This window comes from Colletotrichum orchidophilum (genome assembly GCF_001831195.1).
Source record: "Colletotrichum orchidophilum strain IMI 309357 chromosome Unknown Scaffold_17.1, whole genome shotgun sequence".
In the NCBI taxonomy this organism is placed as follows: domain Eukaryota; kingdom Fungi; phylum Ascomycota; class Sordariomycetes; order Glomerellales; family Glomerellaceae; genus Colletotrichum; species Colletotrichum orchidophilum.
In genome coordinates this window covers 310,859-334,354 of record NW_019172973.1, presented here as the reverse complement: position 1 = coordinate 334,354, position 23,496 = coordinate 310,859, and the positions used below count along the sequence as shown (strand labels likewise).

The 23,496-nt window shown below is 52.3% G+C and overlaps 10 protein-coding genes across 10 annotated transcripts; 5 read left to right on the top strand and 5 right to left on the bottom strand.

The window, feature by feature from the left end:
* Positions 1-695: 695 nt before the first annotated feature.
* On the top strand, positions 696-2,041 carry CORC01_02988 (alpha-galactosidase; the record flags this gene model as incomplete). Its single annotated transcript, XM_022614638.1, has 4 exons — positions 696-813; positions 946-1,031; positions 1,441-1,885; positions 1,956-2,041. 4 exons carry the CDS (start codon positions 696-698, stop codon positions 2,039-2,041), a joined length of 735 nt encoding a protein of 244 aa, XP_022478939.1.
* Positions 2,042-3,236: 1,195 nt separating this feature from the next.
* On the top strand, positions 3,237-6,134 carry CORC01_02987 (uncharacterized protein; the record flags this gene model as incomplete). Its single annotated transcript, XM_022614637.1, has 1 exon — positions 3,237-6,134. The coding sequence occupies one exon, from the start codon at positions 3,237-3,239 to the stop codon at positions 6,132-6,134; it is 2,898 nt and encodes a 965-aa protein (XP_022478938.1).
* A 350-nt stretch (positions 6,135-6,484) lies between these two features.
* Positions 6,485-7,492, bottom strand: CORC01_02986 (uncharacterized protein; the record flags this gene model as incomplete). The annotated part of the gene is made up of 2 exons (XM_022614636.1): positions 6,485-7,097; positions 7,152-7,492. 2 exons carry the CDS (start codon positions 7,490-7,492, stop codon positions 6,485-6,487), a joined length of 954 nt encoding a protein of 317 aa, XP_022478937.1.
* A 485-nt stretch (positions 7,493-7,977) lies between these two features.
* On the top strand, positions 7,978-8,589 carry CORC01_02985 (uncharacterized protein; the record flags this gene model as incomplete). The annotated part of the gene is made up of 2 exons (XM_022614635.1): positions 7,978-7,990; positions 8,051-8,589. The coding sequence occupies 2 exons, from the start codon at positions 7,978-7,980 to the stop codon at positions 8,587-8,589; spliced, it is 552 nt and encodes a 183-aa protein (XP_022478936.1).
* Positions 8,590-10,454: 1,865 nt separating this feature from the next.
* On the bottom strand, positions 10,455-12,618 carry CORC01_02984 (fungal specific transcription factor domain-containing protein; the record flags this gene model as incomplete). The annotated part of the gene is made up of 3 exons (XM_022614634.1): positions 10,455-11,520; positions 11,608-12,457; positions 12,603-12,618. The coding sequence occupies 3 exons, from the start codon at positions 12,616-12,618 to the stop codon at positions 10,455-10,457; spliced, it is 1,932 nt and encodes a 643-aa protein (XP_022478935.1).
* Positions 12,619-13,415: 797 nt separating this feature from the next.
* Positions 13,416-15,170, top strand: CORC01_02983 (major facilitator superfamily transporter; the record flags this gene model as incomplete). Its single annotated transcript, XM_022614633.1, has 4 exons — positions 13,416-13,568; positions 13,691-14,525; positions 14,582-14,720; positions 14,792-15,170. The coding sequence occupies 4 exons, from the start codon at positions 13,416-13,418 to the stop codon at positions 15,168-15,170; spliced, it is 1,506 nt and encodes a 501-aa protein (XP_022478934.1).
* Positions 15,171-16,975: 1,805 nt separating this feature from the next.
* On the top strand, positions 16,976-17,930 carry CORC01_02982 (RTA1 like protein; the record flags this gene model as incomplete). Its single annotated transcript, XM_022614632.1, has 2 exons — positions 16,976-16,991; positions 17,053-17,930. 2 exons carry the CDS (start codon positions 16,976-16,978, stop codon positions 17,928-17,930), a joined length of 894 nt encoding a protein of 297 aa, XP_022478933.1.
* A 101-nt stretch (positions 17,931-18,031) lies between these two features.
* Positions 18,032-19,024, bottom strand: CORC01_02981 (uncharacterized protein; the record flags this gene model as incomplete). The annotated part of the gene is made up of 1 exon (XM_022614631.1): positions 18,032-19,024. One exon carries the CDS (start codon positions 19,022-19,024, stop codon positions 18,032-18,034), a length of 993 nt encoding a protein of 330 aa, XP_022478932.1.
* Positions 19,025-19,702: 678 nt separating this feature from the next.
* Positions 19,703-21,060, bottom strand: CORC01_02980 (inorganic pyrophosphatase; the record flags this gene model as incomplete). The annotated part of the gene is made up of 7 exons (XM_022614630.1): positions 19,703-20,059; positions 20,110-20,162; positions 20,227-20,293; positions 20,352-20,412; positions 20,478-20,661; positions 20,719-20,878; positions 20,956-21,060. 7 exons carry the CDS (start codon positions 21,058-21,060, stop codon positions 19,703-19,705), a joined length of 987 nt encoding a protein of 328 aa, XP_022478931.1.
* Positions 21,061-22,468: 1,408 nt separating this feature from the next.
* Positions 22,469-23,496, bottom strand: CORC01_02979 (GPI-anchored cell wall beta-1,3-endoglucanase EglC; the record flags this gene model as incomplete). Its single annotated transcript, XM_022614629.1, has 2 exons — positions 22,469-22,689; positions 22,752-23,496. 2 exons carry the CDS (start codon positions 23,494-23,496, stop codon positions 22,469-22,471), a joined length of 966 nt encoding a protein of 321 aa, XP_022478930.1.

Here is a 23,496-nt window from a genome sequence, read left to right as displayed (position 1 = left end):
TTGGCCATTGTCGGCGGAAGCGAAAAGGCGTCCTGTTGCTGTGCGCGATGAAGTCATTTTGCTGTTCCACCGCGCATCGGGGCCTCACCGTTGATGGTGTTGTATTTCTCCTGGATGCGACGGCGGCAGCTCACTGACAATGGAAGAGAATTTTGTTTCTTTTTGGAATTCTCTTCATGAACTGGTGACTGACCATTCCCGTTTCGTTCAACCTTTTCCCACTACAGACCACGGCTCGGCCAGCATGCCCGTCCTCAGGTCGCTTGGATGACCCACTTCCTTGGTAATTACATCCAACTGACGTAGGATCCTAGACCCAGGATCCTGGAACAGCCGGTTCAAGATGCGTTGCAAGAGAGGAACGGCGATGAGCGCTGTCACATTATTCTCGTTTACCGCGTGGCCGGTCGCCCATGCTCAGCAGTGAGACTGGGATGAACTTGGGGTAGGTCGCATCTCACACTTGCATTCGATGCCCGTGAGGGGTTGGATGGGATGAAGGTGGATTGGAGTTGGCGGATCATCTTGTATGCGTCAATGATGTTTCTTTGTCTAGATGAACTATCCGAACCACGTGCCTGGCTTCTCTCTTCTCAACCCACCGGCTCAGGCGTTTCCCGGCCGTCTGCCAATCTATATTCCGGGGAGAAATAAAGCTTCAGAGCAGGCTTCGTGACAGTACCTGAATATTCACAATGCACTCGGCCATCCTCGCCGCTGTGGGCCTGTCCTCCACGGCCGCGGCCCTTGTTAGTGGTGACGGCAAGACCGGTCGTCTCCCGGCGCTGGGTGGACCTCGTGGAGGGAGTATGGGTGCGACATCAATGACACTTGTGTTCCTCACCGTCGCGCAGCATATTGAGGACCTCGGGCTCAAATGATCGGGGCACGAGTACGTCAACATTGACGCCTGCTTGAGTCACGAGAAGGTGGGCAGGGATAAAGTCACCAAGGAGATCATTGTGGACACGATCAAGTTCCTCCAGGAGATCAAGCACACGGTGGACCAGGTCCATGAGTTGGAACTCGAGGTTAGAATCTACAGTGACGCGGGGGAGTTGAATTCGTATTTTTGATGATGTGACGGACGACGGATTGCGCGACAGGGACGTTGGTTGTGGTGCCTGTCGAGAAATGCTGGATGCTCTAGTGTTTGGTCTTGCGATGCGTTTCTGACGCAATTATCACAGGGACGTCTACTTGCGGCAGTTTTGAGGGATCGTTGGGGTTCCGAGGAAATAGACGCCGCGACGTTTGCGAAATGGAGTATTGATGGTGAGTTCTTCGCCGTCCCGCCCTCCCTGCGGCATCTCATCCCTCACTTAAACCCCTCCGCCCTTCCCCACCGTTCCCTAGACTCATAGTGGAACACGTTATTGGATTGCGTTTTCCGACGCACGCTCACTCCTCCACAGACTTGACGTGCGACAACTGCATCAGTCTGATGCCGATCCTCAACCACGCCACCTTTTGGAGCGGGCCGGACGTTCAACGGGTTCTGGGGCCATGGGGACTGGGAACATGCTCGAAGGCGGCAACGGGAATCTCACGCTGCAGGAGAGCAGGACCCATTTCGTGTTCTGGGCCGTGCTCAAGAGCCCACTGATCATTGGGACGCAGGTGGAGGGGATTCAGCCAGAGATCATGTCGATTCGGTCGATTCTGTCAATCGAGGAGCTTGTCACACTTGACCAAGATCCGAAGTTCGGGACGGCGGCGCAGCCGTTAAGCGGGGCGTTAATCCGGACGGGGCGTGGAATATTCCTTACCTGGCCGAGTTTTGGTCCGGGGGTGTCGGTGGAGGGGGCGTATGTGTTAGTGCTCAACACGCTCAGCGGTGCCGTGGAGAAGAATAGGGCTTTCAAGAACGTTCCATTCCTGGGTTGTAGGCGGGGGAGAAGTATTTCGTGCAACACAATTGGACTGGCAAGGATCTCTGTGTGTTTGAGGACGAGTACATGGTCGCGAGCTGGAGCGTCACGATATGGCGGCGTTGAGGATCAATGTGGTGAAGTGCGTCAAGAGGACGGGGCGGGAGTGATGGGACAAGGGACGAGAACCGGCCCGATGGAGGAGGGCAGGGTTGGTCGGTATGGATTTGAAGCGCCTCAAAAGAGTCGATTCGGCCATGGACGCAAGGGGGTCGATTAGATGGCAACAGTTCTGCAAACAAACAGACACATATACACCACATGAAATCTCCGCTGATGGAAAGGCTGAGTGGTTGGCTTAATTGTCAGAGGAAAAGAAATAGGAAAACATTCGACATGAAATAACTTTCCACAAACACAAAAAAAATGCAACAGTGTTGTTGACTGTGGCCTTGTTTACTCCGCCGATAGCACGCAATCTCATTTCGCATTTAATGAACCCGCCGCCCAGCTACCCGCCCCGCGCATACCAGCAACCCACGAAGCTATTCCCAAAACTTACGCGGTCGCCACCTCCGCCGAGCCAGCAAATTCATATTACCTCACGTTCCCGCAGCACCCACCCTCTGCCGATCCTCGTTCTAGCCCGTGTCTGCACTTGAAGGGTCATTTTTTGCGTGAAATGGGGTGAGCCCAAGGATCCGGTGGGCGACTGGGCCAAAGAAAAGAGAGAGAGAGAGCCGAAAGGGGATTTTGTTCTCCCTTCCATTGGAATGCATTCCCCAGGACGACGGGATGACAACGCATTCCCGGTGGCTAGATTAGACTGAGACCAACACCACTGGACCCTTTCCAAACAAAACCACTTAATCATCATCACGGATGGCGGTTGGTAGTTCTGGGCAGCGAGGACCCTTTTCGGGCATGGGCATGCACCCGCCATTTCTATTTCGTGAGGCGGAATCGCCCTCTTCTCCCATCCTCGTGATTCACTCCTACCAACGCTACCCTTTTCCTCCTTTGCTCTATGCCATACTTCTTCTACTATTCTGTATTTGGATTCATTCTTTCGACACTTGTTTACACGCTATCACTTGCCTGAGGTGCTATCCCAGAACCGTTTCCTTTCCGTCCTCTAATCTCTCCTAATCTAATACCTAATACCAACACTTTGGGAGTTACACAGCAGACGAAGGAAGGGCAAAATTTGACAGTGAATATCGGTAACGCCCTTACGCCATGAGAGATCCTACTCATGGTCTCATCGCCCTCAATCCCTCAGTCAACTATTGGATCTCGTCTCTAGTGTGGTGAAGGCACTACCGACTCAACCATCTCATGACACCTCAGTCACACCCCAGTGTGATGTCGAGCCTGCTACTCCGCGTTCGCCAGGAGGCAGAGGGAGGCGGGGGAGACGGCGGCGGCGGTGGGATGACCCTACCTCTCGTACTCGCCATCGCCATAGGAGGCGGCGTCCTCCTCTTCATCTGCCTCGCCTTCGTCCTCATTGCCCTAGCAGGCCGCCGCCACCGAGCCCGCGCAAGAGCCGGTTTGACAACACCCAGAGCAAGACTCGATCTCGACTCGGACGGCGGCTCAATCCACACGCCCAGCCCGCGTCCGCGACGCCTCACGAAGCCGAAGCCGGGCGAGCCGTACGCTGGCATGGTGGAGGTCCAGGGAAAGCGCCCCCACCGCTCGCTCTCTTCCATCATCAGCGTGCCCAGGGGTAAGACTTGGAGCGTGTTCAGCGCGCCGGCGGAGGCTGCTGGGGGGCAGCAGCGTGGGGGCCACTTGAGGAGGAATAACAGCTGGATCGACGAGGATGCAATCCACGGACCTAGGGTGCAGAGTGACGGCCGGCGGCTGAGTATCCGCGACAGCTTCATCCTCCGCACGCCGACTTTGCCGGATCTGTTTGGACACAAGGGTGAGTCGGATGGACATTTCCAGGACGACTTTGCAAATTACTCCTTCGAGCAGCCTCGGCCGGTCAGCATGCCGGCACAGCGTGGGCAGCCTTTGCGGATGCCGTTGCCAAGGACGGCATCGTACGAGCTGGCTGAGAAATTGGCCGCCGCGGCAAGGGGCGGAGTGCCTGCGGCCCCGAGCCCACAAGGACCAGGACCTCGGCCAGTGCCGTTACAGCGACTGCGGCACAAGACGACGGAGTCGGACCTGGCCGATATTTTGCGTTCAACGGAGCAGAGGCTGCAGAGTGGGACGCCATCCAACAGCCGGCCGGCCACACGGCAGAGGGCCGCTTCTGCATCCGCTGGGTCCAGCGTCAAGACCCCGCGCGGGTCGCCAACAAAGTCGTATTCCCCGATCAAGGCTCAGTCGCCGATGAAGCTCCCGTCACCAGTCAAGAGCCATTCTCCCGTTCGATCTCGATCCCCGACAAAGACTCAGGTGTTGACACACGTCGGCCAGGCATTGGACCTGAACGCCCAGCGGGCTCGCACGCCTAGTCCGTCGAAGCGAATGGTAGTCCCGGTGCTCGTTCAGACTCCGAACCACCACAAGAGGAATACTTCACAGTCGTCGGCTGTTTCGGATGCTGACAGCTTATTTGGTGAAACAACTCCGGAAGTTGAACACATCTTGCCAACTGGGCTATCGAGTCCCAGCAGACGATCCGAACACGAGTCCCCGAGCAAGTCTGTCGACAACGGCGCGTCGATAGAGTCTCCCGGGAGCGATGCCTCGTCATCTCTGTCGACTCTGTATAGTGTCAATGAACCCGAAGATGACAGCAAAACCGGTGGTACTGGGCACTCTGACAGCACCATCCGCGGTAGGAAACCGAGGAGTCTCGTCATCGATACTCAAATATGCGACCCGTTCATCACACCAAGCCCGCCAGAAGTGCCTCCAAGAAGTCCCAAACGCCAGTCTTCCAGCTTGCCGCCCCTTCGACGCCTTACGCCACCTGAAGAGGAAATCGTGATGCGCACTCCTACGAACTCGAAGTCCGTCGCCAATTCCCCTATGCCGAGACCGCTGGACGTCGTCAAGCGTAGCAGCACGGCCGACCAGCTCCAGACACGATACTCCATCATGATGCACCCGTCCGACCTGGCACCATCGCCCGAGACCATACGCCCGAAGAGCGTCATGTCGATGAAGCCCGTTTTCCTCGTCTCAAGTAACAGTGTTGTTAGCATGAGAGCCAGTCCGGGCACGTCTCCCGAGGACAACAGTAGCCGGCCTCCAATGCCGAACAACAGGTTGACTTTCGGTTCCAGGGGGAGCATCATTCCACCGCCTTTGAACTTGAAAGCTGGCCCGGGATCACCAAACCGAGAGGCCCTGATCACGGGTAGCCCAGACGGACATATGTTGGGATCGCGCGATAGCCCTTCTTCCCCAGGTCGCGCCGGGCGGCAATCGATCGGCGCCTCTGGGTCTCCGGTTCCTGGTTCGCCAACTCGAAGGCCCCTGCCAAGTCCTAACCTTTCAGGTGGAGGATCTCCCACACCGAGGCGATACAAGCGCGGCATGGCCAGTCCTATTCGTGACCGCGCGTTGTCGAGACAGCCGACACCTAGAGAGTCCCGAGTCGAGGGTGTCTTCTCTAGTTCCGGGTGCCCCGCGATCGTGCTCAAGCCATCCAGTTCACCTAAGCGGGACTCATACCATCGAGACTTCGCGGTAATGGGACTTCAGTCTACCGTGGCCCAGCTTCGCCGTATGAACAGCCAGATGAGCACATTCAGCGCTGGTTCGTCCATCTCGGATCCTGACAGTCCGACGCTGCCAAATTTGAGGGGAGGTGGATTCAGTCCCGACAGGAGCAACAGCCGCGTAAGCAAAATGGGCCGGCAAAACTACTTGTCCCTTGGCACGAGTCCAACTGCGAAGCGGACCAAGTCCATCAAATCGGCCAGGAACTCCATTGCTGTGCTCAAAAGTCGACCGGGGGGGAACAAGCACCTCGATACGCTATATGCCGCAGTTGAAGAGAAGGAAAACGAGATGAGAAGCGGTTCTTTGATCCGAGGACCACGACCACTCAACCCGACGCCCAGGAGTGCCGGAAGAGGAGGGTCTAGAGATAAAGTGGTGACGGTGGAAAGTCCCACGCGAACAAGAAGCGCCAACGCCAATGCTGGAGACCAGAAGCATCTGGAAAGGCCCATCAAGCACCAAGACAGCGGTACCAGCTTGGGAGCTTACAGCAAAGAGGACTATCTGCTAAGCTCCCCAGACAGCCTTACTGCGGGAGCTGAGAGACACAGCCCAAATATGAGGGTTTAGGTCTCGACACATTTTCCTTTGTCCCATAGTGAACCATATTGATTAGGGTGTTGCGTCCAGCGACGGAAAGCGAGTACTTTTTTCTGGGTTGAATATTCCTAAGCTGAGCACGGCGTCTTATGTTGTAATACCTAGTAGCAATTAGCATGATACAGATACAAGAATCACTCAATCAACGAATTAAATATACAAAAAAGCCAGTGTCTACCATGTCCAAACTTAGGACAGTGCTTGCGGTTCAACGCGAAAAAGAATGATATTCTTACGTCGGTTTCATGAGCCCGATTCCTATCCATGATATCAATTGAGTCGTTCCTCGTCACTTCCCACGCACCGATTGCCGTACCGGCTCATGACTCGTCAACGCGTGGACGCTTGTTATCCGGGTCGTCATGGCCGTTGACGCCGTTGTTGGCTTCGTCGTGATCGCGAACCCGACCGGCTCCCTCTCCCAGTTGGCCTCCCTCATCCACCTCGTCCTGATGACCATTTTGACCGATCCAGTTGCCGTCGGCGTCAAAGTGCTCGTGGACGTTCTCTGCCGTAATCCAGCCTCCGCTTCCAGGGAAGGCAGGAGGCAAGCCTCCATCGGGGGCACCATACAGGACTCCCTCATAACCCTCGACCGGCTCATGCTCGCCCTCGAAAATAATGCGGCCGTCCTCTTCTTCATCCTCCTCATCGACAGGGTCAGGGTGAAGATCCGAGCATGCTGAAATAGCGTCGTAGAACTTTTGGATGTCGGCCTGGGCGCCAGCGGTGACTGCGGGAATGAGAGTCAAGTCGATCGTATCGAAGTCGTCGTCACCGTCACCGCCATCGGCAAGCTGCAGTTGCATCCAGATGGCCTGAAGAGGGATGCCTTCGGAGATGGTTCCGACCTGCTTCACGGCGTGGATGGAGATGGAGGGGTAGGGGATCTGCACGCCAGCGCCTTGGGCTGGGGAGAAGATAGTGAAGTTCCTGGGCAGCGTATTAGTAGGAGGCAGTAAGGACGTAGCTGGATGGGAATCATACTCCGAAGTGACGAAGACGGAAACCTGCTGCTCCACCAGCTCCTCGGTAATCTCTCTTAAGGTCGTGCCATCGGGGGCCGAGGCCGTAGTCGAGGCGTCAGCTGGGAAGACGGCCAAGCTTCCCTTTTGCGACGCCGGGATCCATGCTTTGGCACCCTCGTGATGGAAATACAAGACGGGCTTCCCCCCAAAAAAGGTCTCGGGGGTTTGCGCCTGGTGCTCTTCAATTGGAGTGAAGTCTCCAAGCGAAGGAGGCGCGCGGATAGTTGTGGGCAACATGCTGATGATGTGAAAGAGATCCTTGAAAGGACTCTGCTTTGGCTGAGCTGTGAGACCCTTCATGGTGGGGTGCTTGGCTCAGAGCAGGGGAAAGTGAAGCTCTTATCGCTATCACCACGTGATGAATTTGAGAAAAGTGGTGGAAGTGGGAGATTTGCTAGGTAATCAGAAGAAGTAGGCGGTGAAGCAGGCAACTAGTCATTGGTCAGCAGGGTTGTCCTCGAGCCCCGCTTAAACGCTCAGAGGGGTCTGAGCTCTATCCACCGACATTCTCCCAGTGTCCGATCGCTGGCCTCGGACTGAGACGCATTCGCAATGCATCTCTTTCCTTGCGTTGCGCGTAGTTGACGAGTTCCCCTCAACTGGCGCAAACAGGACAATCTGCGCACTCTCTCGTCTACGGGCCTTTCAAGTATCAGGAAACTCCAACGAGGAATTTTGCTACCCTGAACGAGCTTGTATGACCCTCGAAACGGTTCATATAGTCCGGTCCCACCCTCATTTGCACACTAACACCTACCTACCAAAGGCAAGAGTTGCCATCCATCATGTATAGCAACCGTACGCATTCCCCCTTTATTTGTTTCTGTATCGATCTAGAGACACTAATCATTCCCATAGGCTCCCATCCGCTCCTCGAGCAGGTGCCCCTGACCGTCTCCCCATTCATCTCCCTCCCCGCCGCAACAACCCTCTCCTACAACTACAAGGCGATGCCCTCAGCCCTCCCTCCCTCAGCAACAGGCGTACCCGCCGCCGTCATCGACGACGCAGCAGCCGCGACAGGGAGTGGCGATACCTCCGCAAACAAACCCAAGTATGTTATCTCGCAGTCGGGACACGCTGCCCACCCGGATGATATCATCGCCTCGTGTCGTGCGCTACAAGCACACATCACGAAGATGCAGGAGGACGCTGAGCGTGATCTGCGGGACCTCGAATTCAGGATAAAGGAGCGAGAGCTGGCTGAGAAGAGGAGGGTCGCACCCGGCTGGCTCGACAGCGAAGCCCGGATACTCGAGCCGGAAAAGGTGGGCGGGTCAGCCGAGGGGGAGGAGGCGGCGCAGCAGACGTCGGCGATAGCGGGGACCAGCGAGATGCCGCTGAACGACCAAGGCGCGGAGCTGGACCGGGTGTTTGGTGGTTTGAGCATGAAGTGAACCCTACCGACTGGTTAAGATCTCTTGTTTTATTCGCCGGCGTTGCGCATCAAGGCTGGGGCGGCCTCATCTTTTATTCTTTTTCAACACTACAAATCTTAAGAAAGCGATGACTGGGGCTACCCAGAGAGACAAATAAGTCAAATGGTGGGAATTTGACAAGGCACTGGTTCTGCGCCAAACCTACAACAACAAGTTGCTTTTGTAAGCCCAGCGAAAGGCCAGGGCAAGCCGTCGAGGTTGAGCCGAAGAGATTTGCCTCGATCCTTGTACAGGCTGGATAATCTAGTACTAGAATGGCACTGAGAATTGTGCAAACGCTGTTGTGTACCAGATAATGTCAAGCTGTCTCGAGGCGGAGGAAAAGAATTTACAAGTAGCATGTCTTCGCGTGCCCAGGATAACACTCGTGATGTTAACTGGTCAGAAGTCAATGAATTAGATACTGGTGCGTGGACATGGCCTCGGAGTTCCTTGCCGACCTCGAAATAGTAAGGCGAGTCTGTCACTGCGTCCCTCATAACTACATCGGGCTATGCTTGATTGTGATATGAGCTTCACTCACAACTCAGGCTCGAATTAGTTTTTGGCGTGGTCTTTGCCAAACCCCTCCGCAACAGGGGAGACTTGGAAAGAAGGGGTAGTTGCGCTAAACATCCAGAGTAACCAAGCATAGCTCTTTGCGAAGTCGTATAAACCAAGAAAATGTTCGAAACGGAGATGTCGGACCAGTTTCCCATGCCGCGTTTGTTACGTCACTTATATCAGTCTGACAGTACTACCGGCGGAGAAAGGAAGCCTTGAAAAACCATATGAACTTAACTCAAGCTCTTCAACGATTCGCAGAGCAGCCTGTCACCGGGCGTACTCTTCAAAGTTCAGGGACCCAGTCTTCGCAGCTCGGATGGCAAAGCCTTGGAACCGCCCAGCGCTGAAGTTGTCCATAATTTAGAATCTCGGTACGTTGGCGTAGAAGAGGCTGGCACTACAGCCCGGCTGCGTCGCTACTTTTCATAGTTCCGAATAGCATCGGGTACCCTACCGTTTTTATTGACAGACAGATGCTTCTTCAGGTTCTCTAAGATAACCTGAAGATCAAGAACAGAATTGTTCCAGAAAAACGGGTGAATAAGATTGAGTTGCTCAGGGAAGGCGTGCTTGTACACGTAAAGATACACGTAAAGGATGGCTAGGCATACAAGGGCGATTTCGTGGTTGGAGCAGAAGGCATCCACAGCACCGTTCAGGAAGAGATGTCGCGCATCGGCCATGAACAGAGCCCCGGCTACTTCCCCACCGAAGAACACTCTGGTGAATCCCTGCCCCCCTTAGACGGATCGGCGAATTAGCTGCCAACAGAACCTTTCACAAAGTTTGGAGAAACTGACGGGTCGTGCGGGTGTAATCGTATTTTCACCCAGTCTGACCTATTGGGTTAGGGTGCCCGTGGCCACAATATACATCTTCAAGAGCTCTTTGGGGGTCCATCGCCAGTAGGCTTGTTGTTAGTCCTGGAGCGCCGCTTGCGGGATTCTTCTACTGGCGTAAGAGCGTTTATGATACATTTGGCAACTAATGTGGTTTGGCAGATAATTCAGTGATATGTAGGACAACGTTGGTATGAAATGTTTTATTAGCCAAGTTGTATAGCGCAGTTTCACAAAATGGAGAATCACACTTCACCTGATTATTCGTTGAAATATGATATTCAATGTTTTGACTGGTAACTGCTGTCCCTCGGCTTTGTAACAATATACCAATGCCTATTCTTTGGCAAATATCCTACCAGCGCTTCAAGATTCTGACAGACTTGGCCGCGGTGCTCGTGATTCTTCCGAGACCCTCTGAGTTCTGCTCTATAAGTATTAGAAGTCAAAGTTGTTGCCAGCACCGGCCAGCAGAAACTCCAGGGCCGATGGCAACTGCAACATATCCATGGTATCAGCATCAGTAAGGCCCATGTCGTCCCCCACAAAGCCGGTTCCGTAATGCTGGCCGTCTTGAGACATGTTCCCGACTACAGCCGCCGCATACTGCTCCACCGGATTTCTAGCGAGGCCATGCTCGTGCGTTGTATTCGTGTTTTGCGAAGCATAAGTCGAACTAGAAATGAAAGGGCGCCCTGGATGAGCCTCCCCTACAGATGCTGACGGTCCAGCAAAATTCCTATCGTCAAATCTGAGAATGTCGGAAGGCAGCGAGATCCTTGAGCTGCTGATTTGGTGATGGTCCTGTTCTCCATCACCGCCTACCCGGATGCTCGTAGGGCCCAGCTGGGTGGACTGCTGGATACCGCCGCGGCCTCTAAATTGTTTGGGTTCGAATAGGTTCAACAGACTCTGTGCGTATAACCACTGAGATTTCATTGCGTGCAGTGTCTGTATCATGGACTCTGAATGACGCTTCGACTTGGCTGCGACGATCGGGTTGCTGGAGTGCATCTGGCTTGATGTATGCACTAGAGCTGTGAAGAGCATGTGAAGGCTTGGAAGCCATAAGCCGGCCAACATGTCCCGCTTCCGCAACGACTCAAAGATGGACGCGATTGTAGCCGCTGCATCGGAACATATGCTCAAGTCGTTGCCTGCCTCTACTGAAGAGGGACCCGGTAGTGCGCGAGGGGGTGGCCGATGAAGAAGAATGAGAAAGCTGTTGTAGGTGATGTGGAACATTGACTGCCATATGTCTGGATCCCTTGAGGACAACTGCAGTCGTTCAGGTAGGTTGGTGACCAGCTCAGCAAGGGCGGCGTCGGCATCTTTTGTGGCCGTGACCTTGTCCTCTTCTTTACAGCGGAGAGCTACTCGTTTCTTCATGACCTTTGCGAAAATAATGCACAGTTGGGTATGCTGAACTATGAAGGACGCCTCGGCTTCCGGTGTGTCTTCGAGATGACGTTCTTCGATGAGTGGTACGTCGGAATCCTCCAGGCTGCTACGTCAAGGATCAGGAGTCAGCATGGAGTATGATGGAGAAATTACAGATTAGTGTGGGGGCCTGGCTTGGCAATATACTTACATGGCTTGAGGTCGACCATGCGCCATGGACACCAAGACATCATATTGATACAAAGTCCACCATAACCTCAGCCATAGACGTTTGTCCATAACGTTCAAACTCGATGGTGTAGCGTCTCGATGCATACCCATTCCATACGCCGTTCGAGCAGCGATCCCGATCCAGTGCCACGAGTTCGAAATGACATCTTCAAGGTCGTCGCATTGCCAGGTCAGAAGGATAGCGGCCTGTAAATAGATTTCACGATGTTGCTCAAAACGACAGTCGAACAAAGCTTTTGCTCGCTTGAAGAAGACTGCTTTCATAGCCTTCAGCTCATCGCGCTGATTGGACAAGACATGGGCTCCGACGAGTAGGATGGCGTTCAGCAAAAGCAAAGACAATGGCCGTGTCCTGGCAAAGTCTTCATTGGTCTCGGTGTTGTTATACTTCTTCATGAAGAATTCTTCGTCGACAATGGGAATACCACGATTGATGTGCAGAAAGTACGCTTGGACGAGTTCATCAGCCAAGGCCTTGATGGGAAGCTCTAATGCCTCGGGTGGCACTGAAGACATCTTTGGGGCGAGGGGATGACTCCCGAAATGTAGAACATGCTGATCGGGCCGTTGAGATCGCTGCCGAACGAGATAGTTCAGGTTTGAGAACTCGGTACCGATAAAGTATAGCCGGCCGCTTGGCAGGAATTCCTGATATCCCGTTTCTTCCCGGTCAAGGAAGTCGGCCAGATTTCGCGTTGCGAGCTCGGTGGCATAGTGAGTCTGAGCAGTGAAGTCATTTCCTGGGGTTGAGTCCGGACCCGAGTCTCCGGCTACGTTGACCGGCGCCCATGGACTTGCTGCGTTCGATGCTGTCGGTGTGGTTGTTGGTCTAGAGCCGTGTGCTGTCGCATTTGGCCTTGGTTGGATAGAGATATTGGGGCTCCGCGGCACCCTTGCTGAAGACGACCTCGTTTTCTTCTTCTCGAAGATCCGACAGTCGGCAATGTTGTTTACCTGGCATTTGGAACATGGCGCGCCCTTCTCGAGAACGTCGCAACGCACTTTCCGCTGGTGGCATGTCACACAAGCCCTTCCGTCTGGTAATCAGAGACAAAAAGTGTCGGTCAGAATGCTTCTTGAGGTGGGAGGAGCCCAGTGACACAGGAATGAGGAGCATCGGGGGGCGCCGTACTAGTTCTCGGCTTTTTCGAAGCCTGGTTAGATGCCGAACCTGTCGAGGAAGACGCCCTTCTGCGCCCTACGCCTGACATGACTCGCTTCTAGCAGTAAGCCGCAGTCTAGACCTGTATTTTCCGAGCGGAATCTGAGTTCGATCGTAGCATCACAGGCGCCCTGTTTGCCGCAAACCCTGACGGATGTGGAGGTGGTGTGGACAGACTGGATATAAGTCGGAAGTTGTTGCGGATTACTCAATTGCCGAGAGGCGCGGGTTCGGAAGTTATGTCAGCAGAAATTTACAGTTTCGGCCCTGCGAGCCAATTAAAAACCTTTCCATTCTTCACTGGCCTTCAATCTCTGTTAGTTGCGGGAACTCGGGCAGCTGTGAATCATTCACTTTAGCCGATGATAGCCATGGAAAATGATTTGCAGTACTCCCGGAAGAGTTGCGAAATCTCGAAGGCAGGAGGAAAATGGAACCAAATACGTAAAAATTTTTAGCAGGGTCTTGAAAAAGTTTCTTGATATTGGGGCAGCAATAGACTAAGATGAAGTTTCCGGGACATATAAGAGGAACCGGCTGGTTCAGTCTGGTCATACCAAAATGCACAGTCAGGACCACAACCACTTGAGTGATCAATGCCTACGATGGACGCGCGCCCATTCGAATATACCGACGAAGAGAATGGGGACACCAAACGAGAGCCCATGACCGATGTGGAGACGAGCGGCGACACGTCTGACGGTTCATCTTTGAAGGAATTGAGGGAGGATCTGCTTGACGCTACGACGTTGTCACCTGTAAGTGCACTGGCTTTTGCGTAAAACAAGGTTTCGACTGAACGATGAGTCAAATCTATCATCCGAAATCAAGTTATGCTTCAAGAAAGACTGCATGTGAGTAGTCTAACAATTTATCTCAGATGCGCAAGCTGCACATTGTGGTGGCCGGCTTTACATGCACCTTCAATGGCAATCTCGGATCATCGATGCCTTCAGGGGCAATGGATGCAATTAGCGAGCAGTTCGGAGTCTCTGATCGCGTCCACCTTATCCTTCTCAACTCGCTTTTCATGTGCGGATACGTGCTTGGGCCCTTGCTCTTTGGACCATTAAGCGAGTATATTGGAAGACGTCCGGTACTCATCGGCACATATTGCGGATACATTGTCTTCATGTTGGCCTGCTCCGGAGCCCCGACTTATCCGGTTCTGCTCATCTTCCGTCTTCTTTGCGGCATCAACGCGGCAGCGCCAACAACTGTTATCGGCGGGCTCTATGCCGATATACTCGATAACCCCGCGGTTCGAGGAAACGCCATGGCACTCTACATGTCGGTCACGACTGTCGGCCCACTGATTGGACCGATAGTCTCAGGTTTCTCGTCCCCGGTGTCCTGGCGATGGCCATTTTGGATCGCTGGCATCCTCGCGATTTGTGGACTGCCCCTGGTTCTCACTTTGCCCGAGACATATGCACCTGTTCTTCATAATCAGGCAGCTGAGAGGCAGCTAAAGCGGAACAAGGGCGTAGTCGATGGGAAAGAGCAACAACAACTGGAGTTGCAGCCATTCAACGTGCGGAAGATCTTCCTTCGACCCATGAAGCTCCTGTTCACCGAACCGATCCTCATGGCCACGTCTGCGTATCTCACAATGGCGTACTCTGTGTTTTATCTCTTATTCCAGGCATATCCATTCGTCTTCCGAGATTTCTATGGCATGTCGCCAGGAATGGCTGGACTTGCGTTTCTGCCAGGTGAGATGACCCCTTTGCCGAACTTTGAAGCCGAATAAGCTAACGTGTCTGGCCAGTGGTCCTTGGAGTCTTCTTTGCGCTTGTCATCTTCTCGTCTTGGACATGGTATCATGGCAAACAAGTCAAAGCCGGAGCAGAATGGGCTCAGAAGCCGATCAATCGCAGACTGCCTCTGGCATGCATAGCTGCTCCCCAGTATGTTGATTCATCCATGTCAAATTATATGCAAACAAACTGGGCGTCATGGTTAACGCTCATTTCACCAGGATGGTCATCGCTCTATTTTGGCTTGGCTGGACCGTATGGCCCTCCACATCCCCCATTCTGCCCATGTTTAGTGGAGTCCTTTTCGGCTGCGGATTCAACCTGCTTTTCATGGGCATGATCAACTACCTGACCGACGTTTTTCGGCAATACTCTGCCTCGGCACATGCAGCAGCCAGCATGACGCGCTCAATCGGAGCCATCACGCTGCCTCTGGCGGCAGGCAAGATGTACGGTAACCTTGGCGTCCACTGGGCTCCGTCGGTTTTGGGGTTCATTGCGTTGGCAATGGGAGTGATCCCTTTCATCTTCATCAGGTTCGGCGACAGTCTTGCGAGGAGTAGTAGGACAGCACGAGAGGCGTTTGCCATTCAGAAATGAGGCAGACGCATGACGAGTATATGAAAATAGAATAGTAATGTATAGACAATAGACGTGATACCCATCACCGGCCTTGCCTGTCTGCTCTCCAGTACGACGAGACTACCTTAAGTTACTTGGCATCTTTGGCAAGTGCTCCCATAAGCGACTCGATGGATGAGATTATGTCTCGGAGACCTCATGTTCTTTCTCTGAAACTGACTTACACAGGAGTGAAGATCCAGTCCTGCGATTCCACTAACGGAGTGGTCTTCATCCCACAGCACGACACAGCGATCCACCTGCAGCAGTCACAGCAAACCAACCAGCTGTTCCTCCAAGCACTTGATTGAGGAAAAAATACCCTGGAATATCGGGACTTTGATCTTTATCAACTTCTTGACTTTAGTCGCGTGGACAAGGACACTTCTCAACTCCGTGGGGTAATTATTATTTAGTCACTTGTTTGAGGCACAGCAAATCACCACCGTTTCTTCCAGAGAGAATGTCCATTCAGGTCAACTTTGGATACATAATCTTTGTAGAATTTCAGAACATGGCAATAGCCATTTCAAGCCTGCTTCATCTTGCTGCCGGAAAGCCGACTCTCGAATCAGCAGTATTGTTCTTCAAAATATCAGTTGTAACCGAAAGAATTTGTGATAAATCGCCACCATCAGCAACTTGACGCTTAATCCCAGGAAAGTGCAAGATAAATAAGAGAATTGAATCTTCTATACTCTGCGCCACATTGAAATCATGTGCCGCAACGGCTTGGAGCCCCACTAAACCCCGGACCTCGGGCTTCTTGGCATTGCCGAAGTGCGAGCTCCTGCTCGGAGGACATTACAGAAATGGCAATCAATTCGCAGGATAGACCACTTGGATCGAGGAAATAGAAAAACCGAATGTCTCCATTGCTACTGACTGGTAGAGCCTGCCTGAAAACCCGATATCTGGAACTGAAGACCCTTACGTGAGGATCCTCTTTTCGGCTTACCTTACGAGAAATTATATGACCTTTTGGCCATGAAGGCAGGAGTGAATCTGATGAGCAATTCAAGACAGTATTGTGAACAACCCGTGGGCAATAGTGATATGTATTAAGCACTTACATCTTGTATCGGCCGAGAAGGGCCCTACGGTGGGCTCCGAGTCGGCTGGATATCCAAAACGAGCACGCCCACGTGCATGTCATGCAGGCTTGTCTAAATAAGAATGTGGCTTAAAGACCAGACAAGGGTATACGGAATGATGATTCATAGACCTCGACCCTGGAATAATGACCTTTGACGAAGATCATAATTCTAGTTCATCTCTTCCTGGCCAAGTGGTCTCTGATGTGTGCGGGGGTAACTTGATACCAGCCAGCCGTGACTCTTCCAGCTGATGTACAAAAAGTCTGACGGTATGCTGAGCAAGCAGTCTCATGAGGCAACGGGGGCAGATATTGGAAAGTAAGTACAGATGCAGCTCAGGTAGATATGTCAAGGCTCGCAGGGCATGCCTTACAGACCCCAAGCCCCACCGACTAGCATCGACAAGGGTGAACAGCCACGAGGTCTCAGCTTGGCAGGCCGTTCCGAACCGTAGTTTTCGATCTGCGGTATGATACCATCCCTGAACAGATCGTTCAGTCACCGACACGTCTCTTGTGAAGGAACCCCCTATTATCTGCCCGTATCGCCGCTACTAAAAGGCTACCGTTCCATCTGAAGGATCCCTCCGTTGACATGAGGCCTAGCAGTTCACATTCTCTCCCAAACCAGACCGCCAAGTCTCCATCCCAAAATCGCTTTTAGGCGAAGCCTCTCAAAAACGAAACGATGAGTGAGAAAAGAGGTGAGAAAGTTTTCCTAGGCGGTGAAACGTTCATGGCTCGTCTCTAACATTACCGACAAAGGCACATACGGCTATGTCGACCCAAACTTCGTCAACCCCGGAGGAAGATGGGACACGCCAGTAATAATCTACGGCTACACCCCATCCTTTGTCCTCACTGTCCTCGCCGACGCTCTCTTCCTCCTCCTCCTCCTCGTCCACACGTGGCAGGTCATCCGCTACCGCAGCTGGTACTTCGTCACCTTCCCCATTGGCCTCCTATTCGAAATCGTCGGCTACGTCGCCCGCTCCCTCTCCGCCAAAGCCAACCCGTATAACCTCATCTACTTTATCCTCAACTACTTCTTCATTGTCACGGCACCAGTCTTCCTCTCCGCCGGTATCTACACGATTCTCTCCGCGCTCATCCACCGTCTCGGGAGACAGTTCTCGCCGTTGCCGCCCAAGGTGGTCTTGTGGTTCTTCATCACGTCGGACGCCATCGCGACCATTACGCAAATCTCGGGTGCCGCGTTGATCGGAGTCAAGCAATCACGCCGCGAGGACCCGACCACTGCCAACAACATTTTGCTCGGAGGCCTCGCGTACCAGGTCTTTTCCATCGGATGCTTCGTCATCACCACGTCGATTTTCCTCTTCCGCGCTAAAGCCTCAATCAGGGAGCACAGGCATACAACATTTGTGGCTGTGTTTTCGGCGGCGACGTTGCTCATTTACCTACGGACCTGCTTCCGTCTTGCCGAGACTGCGGAGGGTCTTGGGGGATATCTCTACTCGAACGAGGTCTTCTTTGGCGTGCTCGAGTTTGCACCCGTGGTCTTGGCGGTGATTCTGCTCTCTATCTGGCACCCGGGCAGATATGTGGCAAAGAAGGTCTCAGGGGACGTAAACGACGCTGAAAAGGCAAGAGTCCGCAGTCACGAGTCTATTCAAAAATAGGAGCAAGGTCGTTATAGAGGAGGCGGAGTTCCACTTTCCCTCCCTCACATGGTTGATGATGAACATGCTTCAAAGCCTGAAACTAAACTGTCTTTGACATCTCAAAATAATGTATATCTTGCTGTACCGCTTGTCTTCGCATCGACGACTGCCCATAACTGCTTCTCGAGCTCCGTTCCCTCCTCCAATACCATCTGTCCAAAGACCCCAAAGCCAGGCATAGGCTTTGGTTTGGATTCAAGAAATCGTCGACGAGCATCAAGGACCCAATCAATTAGCCTTCGCAAGTCGTAGCTTTGACGAATCCGTCTCTCCATGACTCTCCGGGCCCGTGAAAAAGTCGGATACGCTGGCGACTTCTCGGTGGCCGACTCCATCTCTCTGACCAGGAAGACGAATCCCATCGGAACCTCATCCAAATCATTGTACCGAGGATAGCGTGCGACTATGGTTTCCATCGTCTGAAAAGCGAGCAAGAGGAACTCTTCGAGCCAGACTTTGATTGCGTCACGCCCACCTTCTTCCATGAGTTCTGCAAGGCCGAACGAGACGCGTCGATGCTTCCCAAATATGATGCTGTCGAGCTCATCGTCGAATGCAAAGCCTGGAAGATTGTGTAGGGCAGCTCGTAAAGGGTGTTGAACTTTATACGCTGTAGGCGATTCTCCGAGCGAGGTGCCGGCGGTGGTGTCGTCGCCGACGAGGAGGCGATTCAACTCGGAGGAAAGCTTTGAAGAATCCGCGGTCTTGCTTTTCCACTTTTTGGACTTCTTCTTCTCTACTTTCGCCGATTGCCTGACGTGTCTGTACGGTTGCTCTGGGCTTTTCTTCCGGCTGGGTAGTTCGCGGGCACTCCGTTTGACGTCTCGTCCCCTATCTCTTTGCTGGCTTGCGCTGTTTTGGCTAGACTTGCCACCCTCATTGGCCATGAGAGTCGATAAATCCCCTATGGTTTTGACTGGGTTGATGTATTCCGTTTGTGATGCATCGGCTCCAAGGTATGTGGCAACAGATGGTATACTGGCTTGGACTGGATTTCGGTCATCAAACATATCCCTGTCAAACTCCTCTGGGTGATCGACCGAGACATCCATTGTTGACGATTTCCTGATTTGGACGCTGATATGATAGTGTATCGACGAGCGAAAACTAATGTTGGCGGGGGTCGATAGGGCGCCTGACTCATGAAAGAGACTTCGTTTGTTGCATGCAAATTTTCTTCAGTCGTTGTGTTTAAAGGCAACCATACAACGACTTCGTTACGATGATGAATTGAGCTCAATATGTGGACCGGGAAACGTGACGGCTTACCCGAGTGCTTGAGTTGATGTACAGCTAGTGCCAGGAAAAAGGAACGACGTTGAAGATGGGCGGGAAAGGTGTCACATCGGGAAAAGTCAGAATTAAGCTCGCGGGTAGGGCTGCGGGATTTTGTGGGTCTTCTGACCTGAAGAATCCACGAAGGCACAGAGGAAGGGGGGCGAGTCAGAGAATCGGATTTCACGAAGTGGTGGAAAGAGAAGAAGGAAGCATAGGAACGAGGGAAATCATTCGTTAATAATACCAGGCGTCTAGATCAAATTTGGTACTTTCTTGTGTCGTCCATTACTCGTTACTTCTACCCGCAAAGCCTGCTGAGCCACAGAGAGATCCCACTTCCATCAACACCCTCAATTCGTCAATATCAGTGACCCCGAAATCAATACAGACTGCTGATGACACTCCGTGAGTTTGAAAGAACACGAAGCTCTTTTCAACACAAAAAAAAAAAGCTAGGCTTGTTGTCGGTTGAGAAATGTACGTTGTGTCTCGGGAACAACAATCAAATTGGAGTCGCTGTCCAGGTAATACCAACGTTCAGCTTTCTCCGGCCTCGGAGCAGCAGGATCAACCCTGCTCTCTGCTGGAATGTTAAATCTCGCTGTAGTTGAGCTCTTATTTAAAAAGCTGTTTTCAACGTCCGGTCGAGAGGTCTGGTTGTAGTTGATTTCGTTAGAGTCGACCTCCCCTCTGATCAACTCTGCCCAGGTCGTGTGGCTTTCCTCGATGACGCTCTGCATATAGGTGACATTCTGGTACCAGTCCCCGATAATATTTATGACTGGGTCACCACGGGCCACCTTGTAATGCTGCACACTCGTTAGTCGGGTCATTCAAGGGTTATGACTGGAACACTCACTGCCCACCAGTCTCGGAATGTCTTGATGGTTCCAGGGCGATACTTTTCAACATCTTCGAACGCTTAGGACAAGTCAGTTCATGGACTATTATCTCTCAAATTTGCCAATATTCTCACAGTTGATGATCGATGCCATGGGATCCTTGACATCGATGCCGAGAATTTTCCAGTCCGTTTCGTTGTCCTATAAAGAATAGTATCAGCACACCTCACACAATTAGCCGACAACATTATAGACCTACGTCAGCCAAGGCAAGACCACCGAGAATCTTGACTTGTTTCACCTGACCGACGTAACCGCGGCTGAATGTGATATTAGTCTCAGTATCGAACACAAGGCCTACCCCTAGAGTCACTCTGTGACTTACTCTTGACCGATATCGAAGAGGTCTACAGGGTCGTTGTCTCCCAGGAGGCGAGTGAAGGAATGGTTGTAGTTTGGACTCTCCCATGTTTGCGGGATAGAGCCGTAGATGAAAGGGTATGACTTATGTGGCCACACGTTCTCCACATACCGAGGAGCGCCGTTCAAAGAGTCGTGAACGATAGGATCTCAAACGGATAAGGGTGTCAACTTGAGAAGGCGACCTAGAATCGGAGGCTACTCACTTAGGGGTTCGTTCCTCTTGAGTTCAATTTTGCCGTCCTGCCACCTAGGTACTTCGACGACGAGATTCACCACTTGTTTGTTGCTCTCATCCGGCCAAACTGGCACGTCATGCCAAAAGGAAATGGGATCTCCGTCCTTTTCAAGCCATATCCTCCAGTCCTGAAATCGCATTGCTCAGCATGAATATAATCCATATTGTTCCAGGGGTTGATTACATCTGTGTTACGAGCACCGACTTCCCTCAAACTCAGAGCGCTGTAGTTGAAAATGCGAGGGCTTGTCGAAGCAGCATCGCTCAAGGTCGACAGCGCCACAACGGCGAGAACACATCTGTTCAACATTGATACTATGGGTATGCCAATTAGGGCTATGGGTCGTGAAGTCAAATTATCAATCGTCAGCTGTTGGAACAATGCAGCGCCAAAATCGCGCCACGTAACCGGCGTATTTTTGTACTCCAAGTGTGGCAAATCCACAACGCCTCAGTCTATCAAGGTCGATCATTTCCTACAGGGAAAGGGGCTTGAGAAAAACGCCCATGTTTGCTGTGGCGGAGGCTGCCAGCAAGGAGGAAGGCTTGGCATGGGGACGGGCGTGAGGAGCTCTGACACAAACATTGGATGGGAAAAGATCGTGCTCTGCCATCCAAGGATCTGTGGTGCCACTGATGATGAGTTGGTGCGTTGGTGCGGGGATGCTCTGTGAGAGCCAAGGATACAGGGTTCATGAGACAGGCCAATGACGCGGAAAATGCTACCCACGTGGAAACACAATCATTGTTACGACAGCGGAAACGGGGATTTTGGTCATCGCTAATGAAAAATCCCATATGCTTAATTTGGCGACTTGGACTTTTCAATTCAAGGAATCTTCTATGGAAACTCGCCTAATCTTGCCCTCAGTCACCCCCGGTACTAATGAACACTTGATGAGAAAAGCCTAATCGCTCTTAGGTACGGATACAACATCCCTTTCTTTCCGCGTCATACAGCGGATGCTTTGTCCCCTCAGCAGTTGCAACCCAAATCCTTTTTCGAGTTACAAGACTGAGACCTGTACTGCCTGATAGATCCTCAACCCTAAATCTTCGGGCTTCACGCGAAAGATGAATGGGGGTTTTTTTCTTTCTTTCTTTTTTTCTTTTGGGCTGGTAGAGCCAACACTCGGGCGTGTCTCCATGTCGCAAATGCCATGATAACGTCAAAGCAGCTATATAGTCTTTAGTTTAGCCCACGATCCAACCTCTTATATTAAGCAGCCACCGCGCTATGCTTCGCCACATAACGGTTACTAGGGAACTGTTAAACCTCATCTGAGCTGCTTTACTAATGGACCACTCGATGAACTACCTCATCTATTATTTGTCGTTCTCTCCCCGCTTATTTCGATCAGCTAGAGCTTGACTTCCGCGATGAGCCTACAAAAGGTTAAATTATGCTGCAAGCTCAGTATTGTCATGGCAAATTAGAGGATACCGGACAGTAAGAAAAAGTTTTAGAACACTAAAGGAGATCTCTCCTGATGCGATTATTACAGCTAGCCATCAAATCTATCAGACCTAGGCTAGCATCCCCAACCAAACTACAACTCGACGCGGAACGCCAAACACCGCCGAAGAGAACACGAAAATGCCAACGATCAAAAAGGAAAATCAGAAGGGCTCTAGGTGTATGAGAAGTAGTATTAAAGTTTGCTCCCTTATACATATCTACTGAAACCTGTTCGCTGAACTTCCGCAATATGCTCATGTTAAACCCGACGAGTTTCGTTACATTTCAGGTCAAAGACAGGCTTCGAGACATCACCAGTCTTTGTAAGACCAAACTCGACCTCGCGCTGGTTGGCATTGGAATCGACCAGAATGTACCACCAGACATTGACTTCCTGTTCAAAGAGGGCGCAACCAACATTGCTCCAATACAAATGGGCGTTTTCGACAGAAGCAACGGCAGCGCCTGAAAGGGGGCCAGCTTGGAGAAGAAATCAGCATCCGAGATATCGAAAGACATGAAGATGTGATGGCGAGGCTTACCATGCGGCCATCCAGTTTCAGTGACCCAGACGTCCTTGCCACGTGCAGAGCTCCTTGTCTTTTCAAGGGCAGACCAGAACAGGTTGGGGGCGTTTTCAATAGCGTTGGACTCGTTGGACTCCCAGTAGGGGAAGGATTTATGCCCAAGCCAGTCGACGGCATCGACAACAAGAGCATTTTCGGGACGGATCCAAGCAGTGTAGGTGTCGACGTGGCCAACGGGTATGTTCTCCAATGCATTGATTTCATTATGGATCACGTACCGGAGCTCTCCGATATATTTAACAATATCCCCAGCGGTGGCGCCCTGTTCGTTACCGGCTGAGGTCTTTCGGTATAAATCTTCTGAACCGACGGAGATGCCGACAACCAGATCGGTGAAAGCCTTGCCGTACTGAAAAGAAGCGCTCAGAAGAGATTCCAGCTCATGGCTGTAGGATTCATCACAGGCGCTGGCCCACCGGCCGACGAGAATCTTGGTATCGGTATCGATAGCGGCCTTGTACGCCGAGATCGGGTCGTTCGTGGTGCCGCACTGGATGGAGGTGTAGAGGCGAGCTGATGTGAATTGCTTCCCTTCAGCGGAAGCTAGAGTCTTCGCATTCTCGAAGTACCGCTTGAAGTCTTCGTAGCCCCTGCATGACCAATCTTCGTTCTGGGAGCCATAGCAAAATCCCAACTGGGTTTCGGCCAGGGCAGTGGTGGCTAAACAGGCAGCGACTGCGCTTTTGATAAGCATGATCAT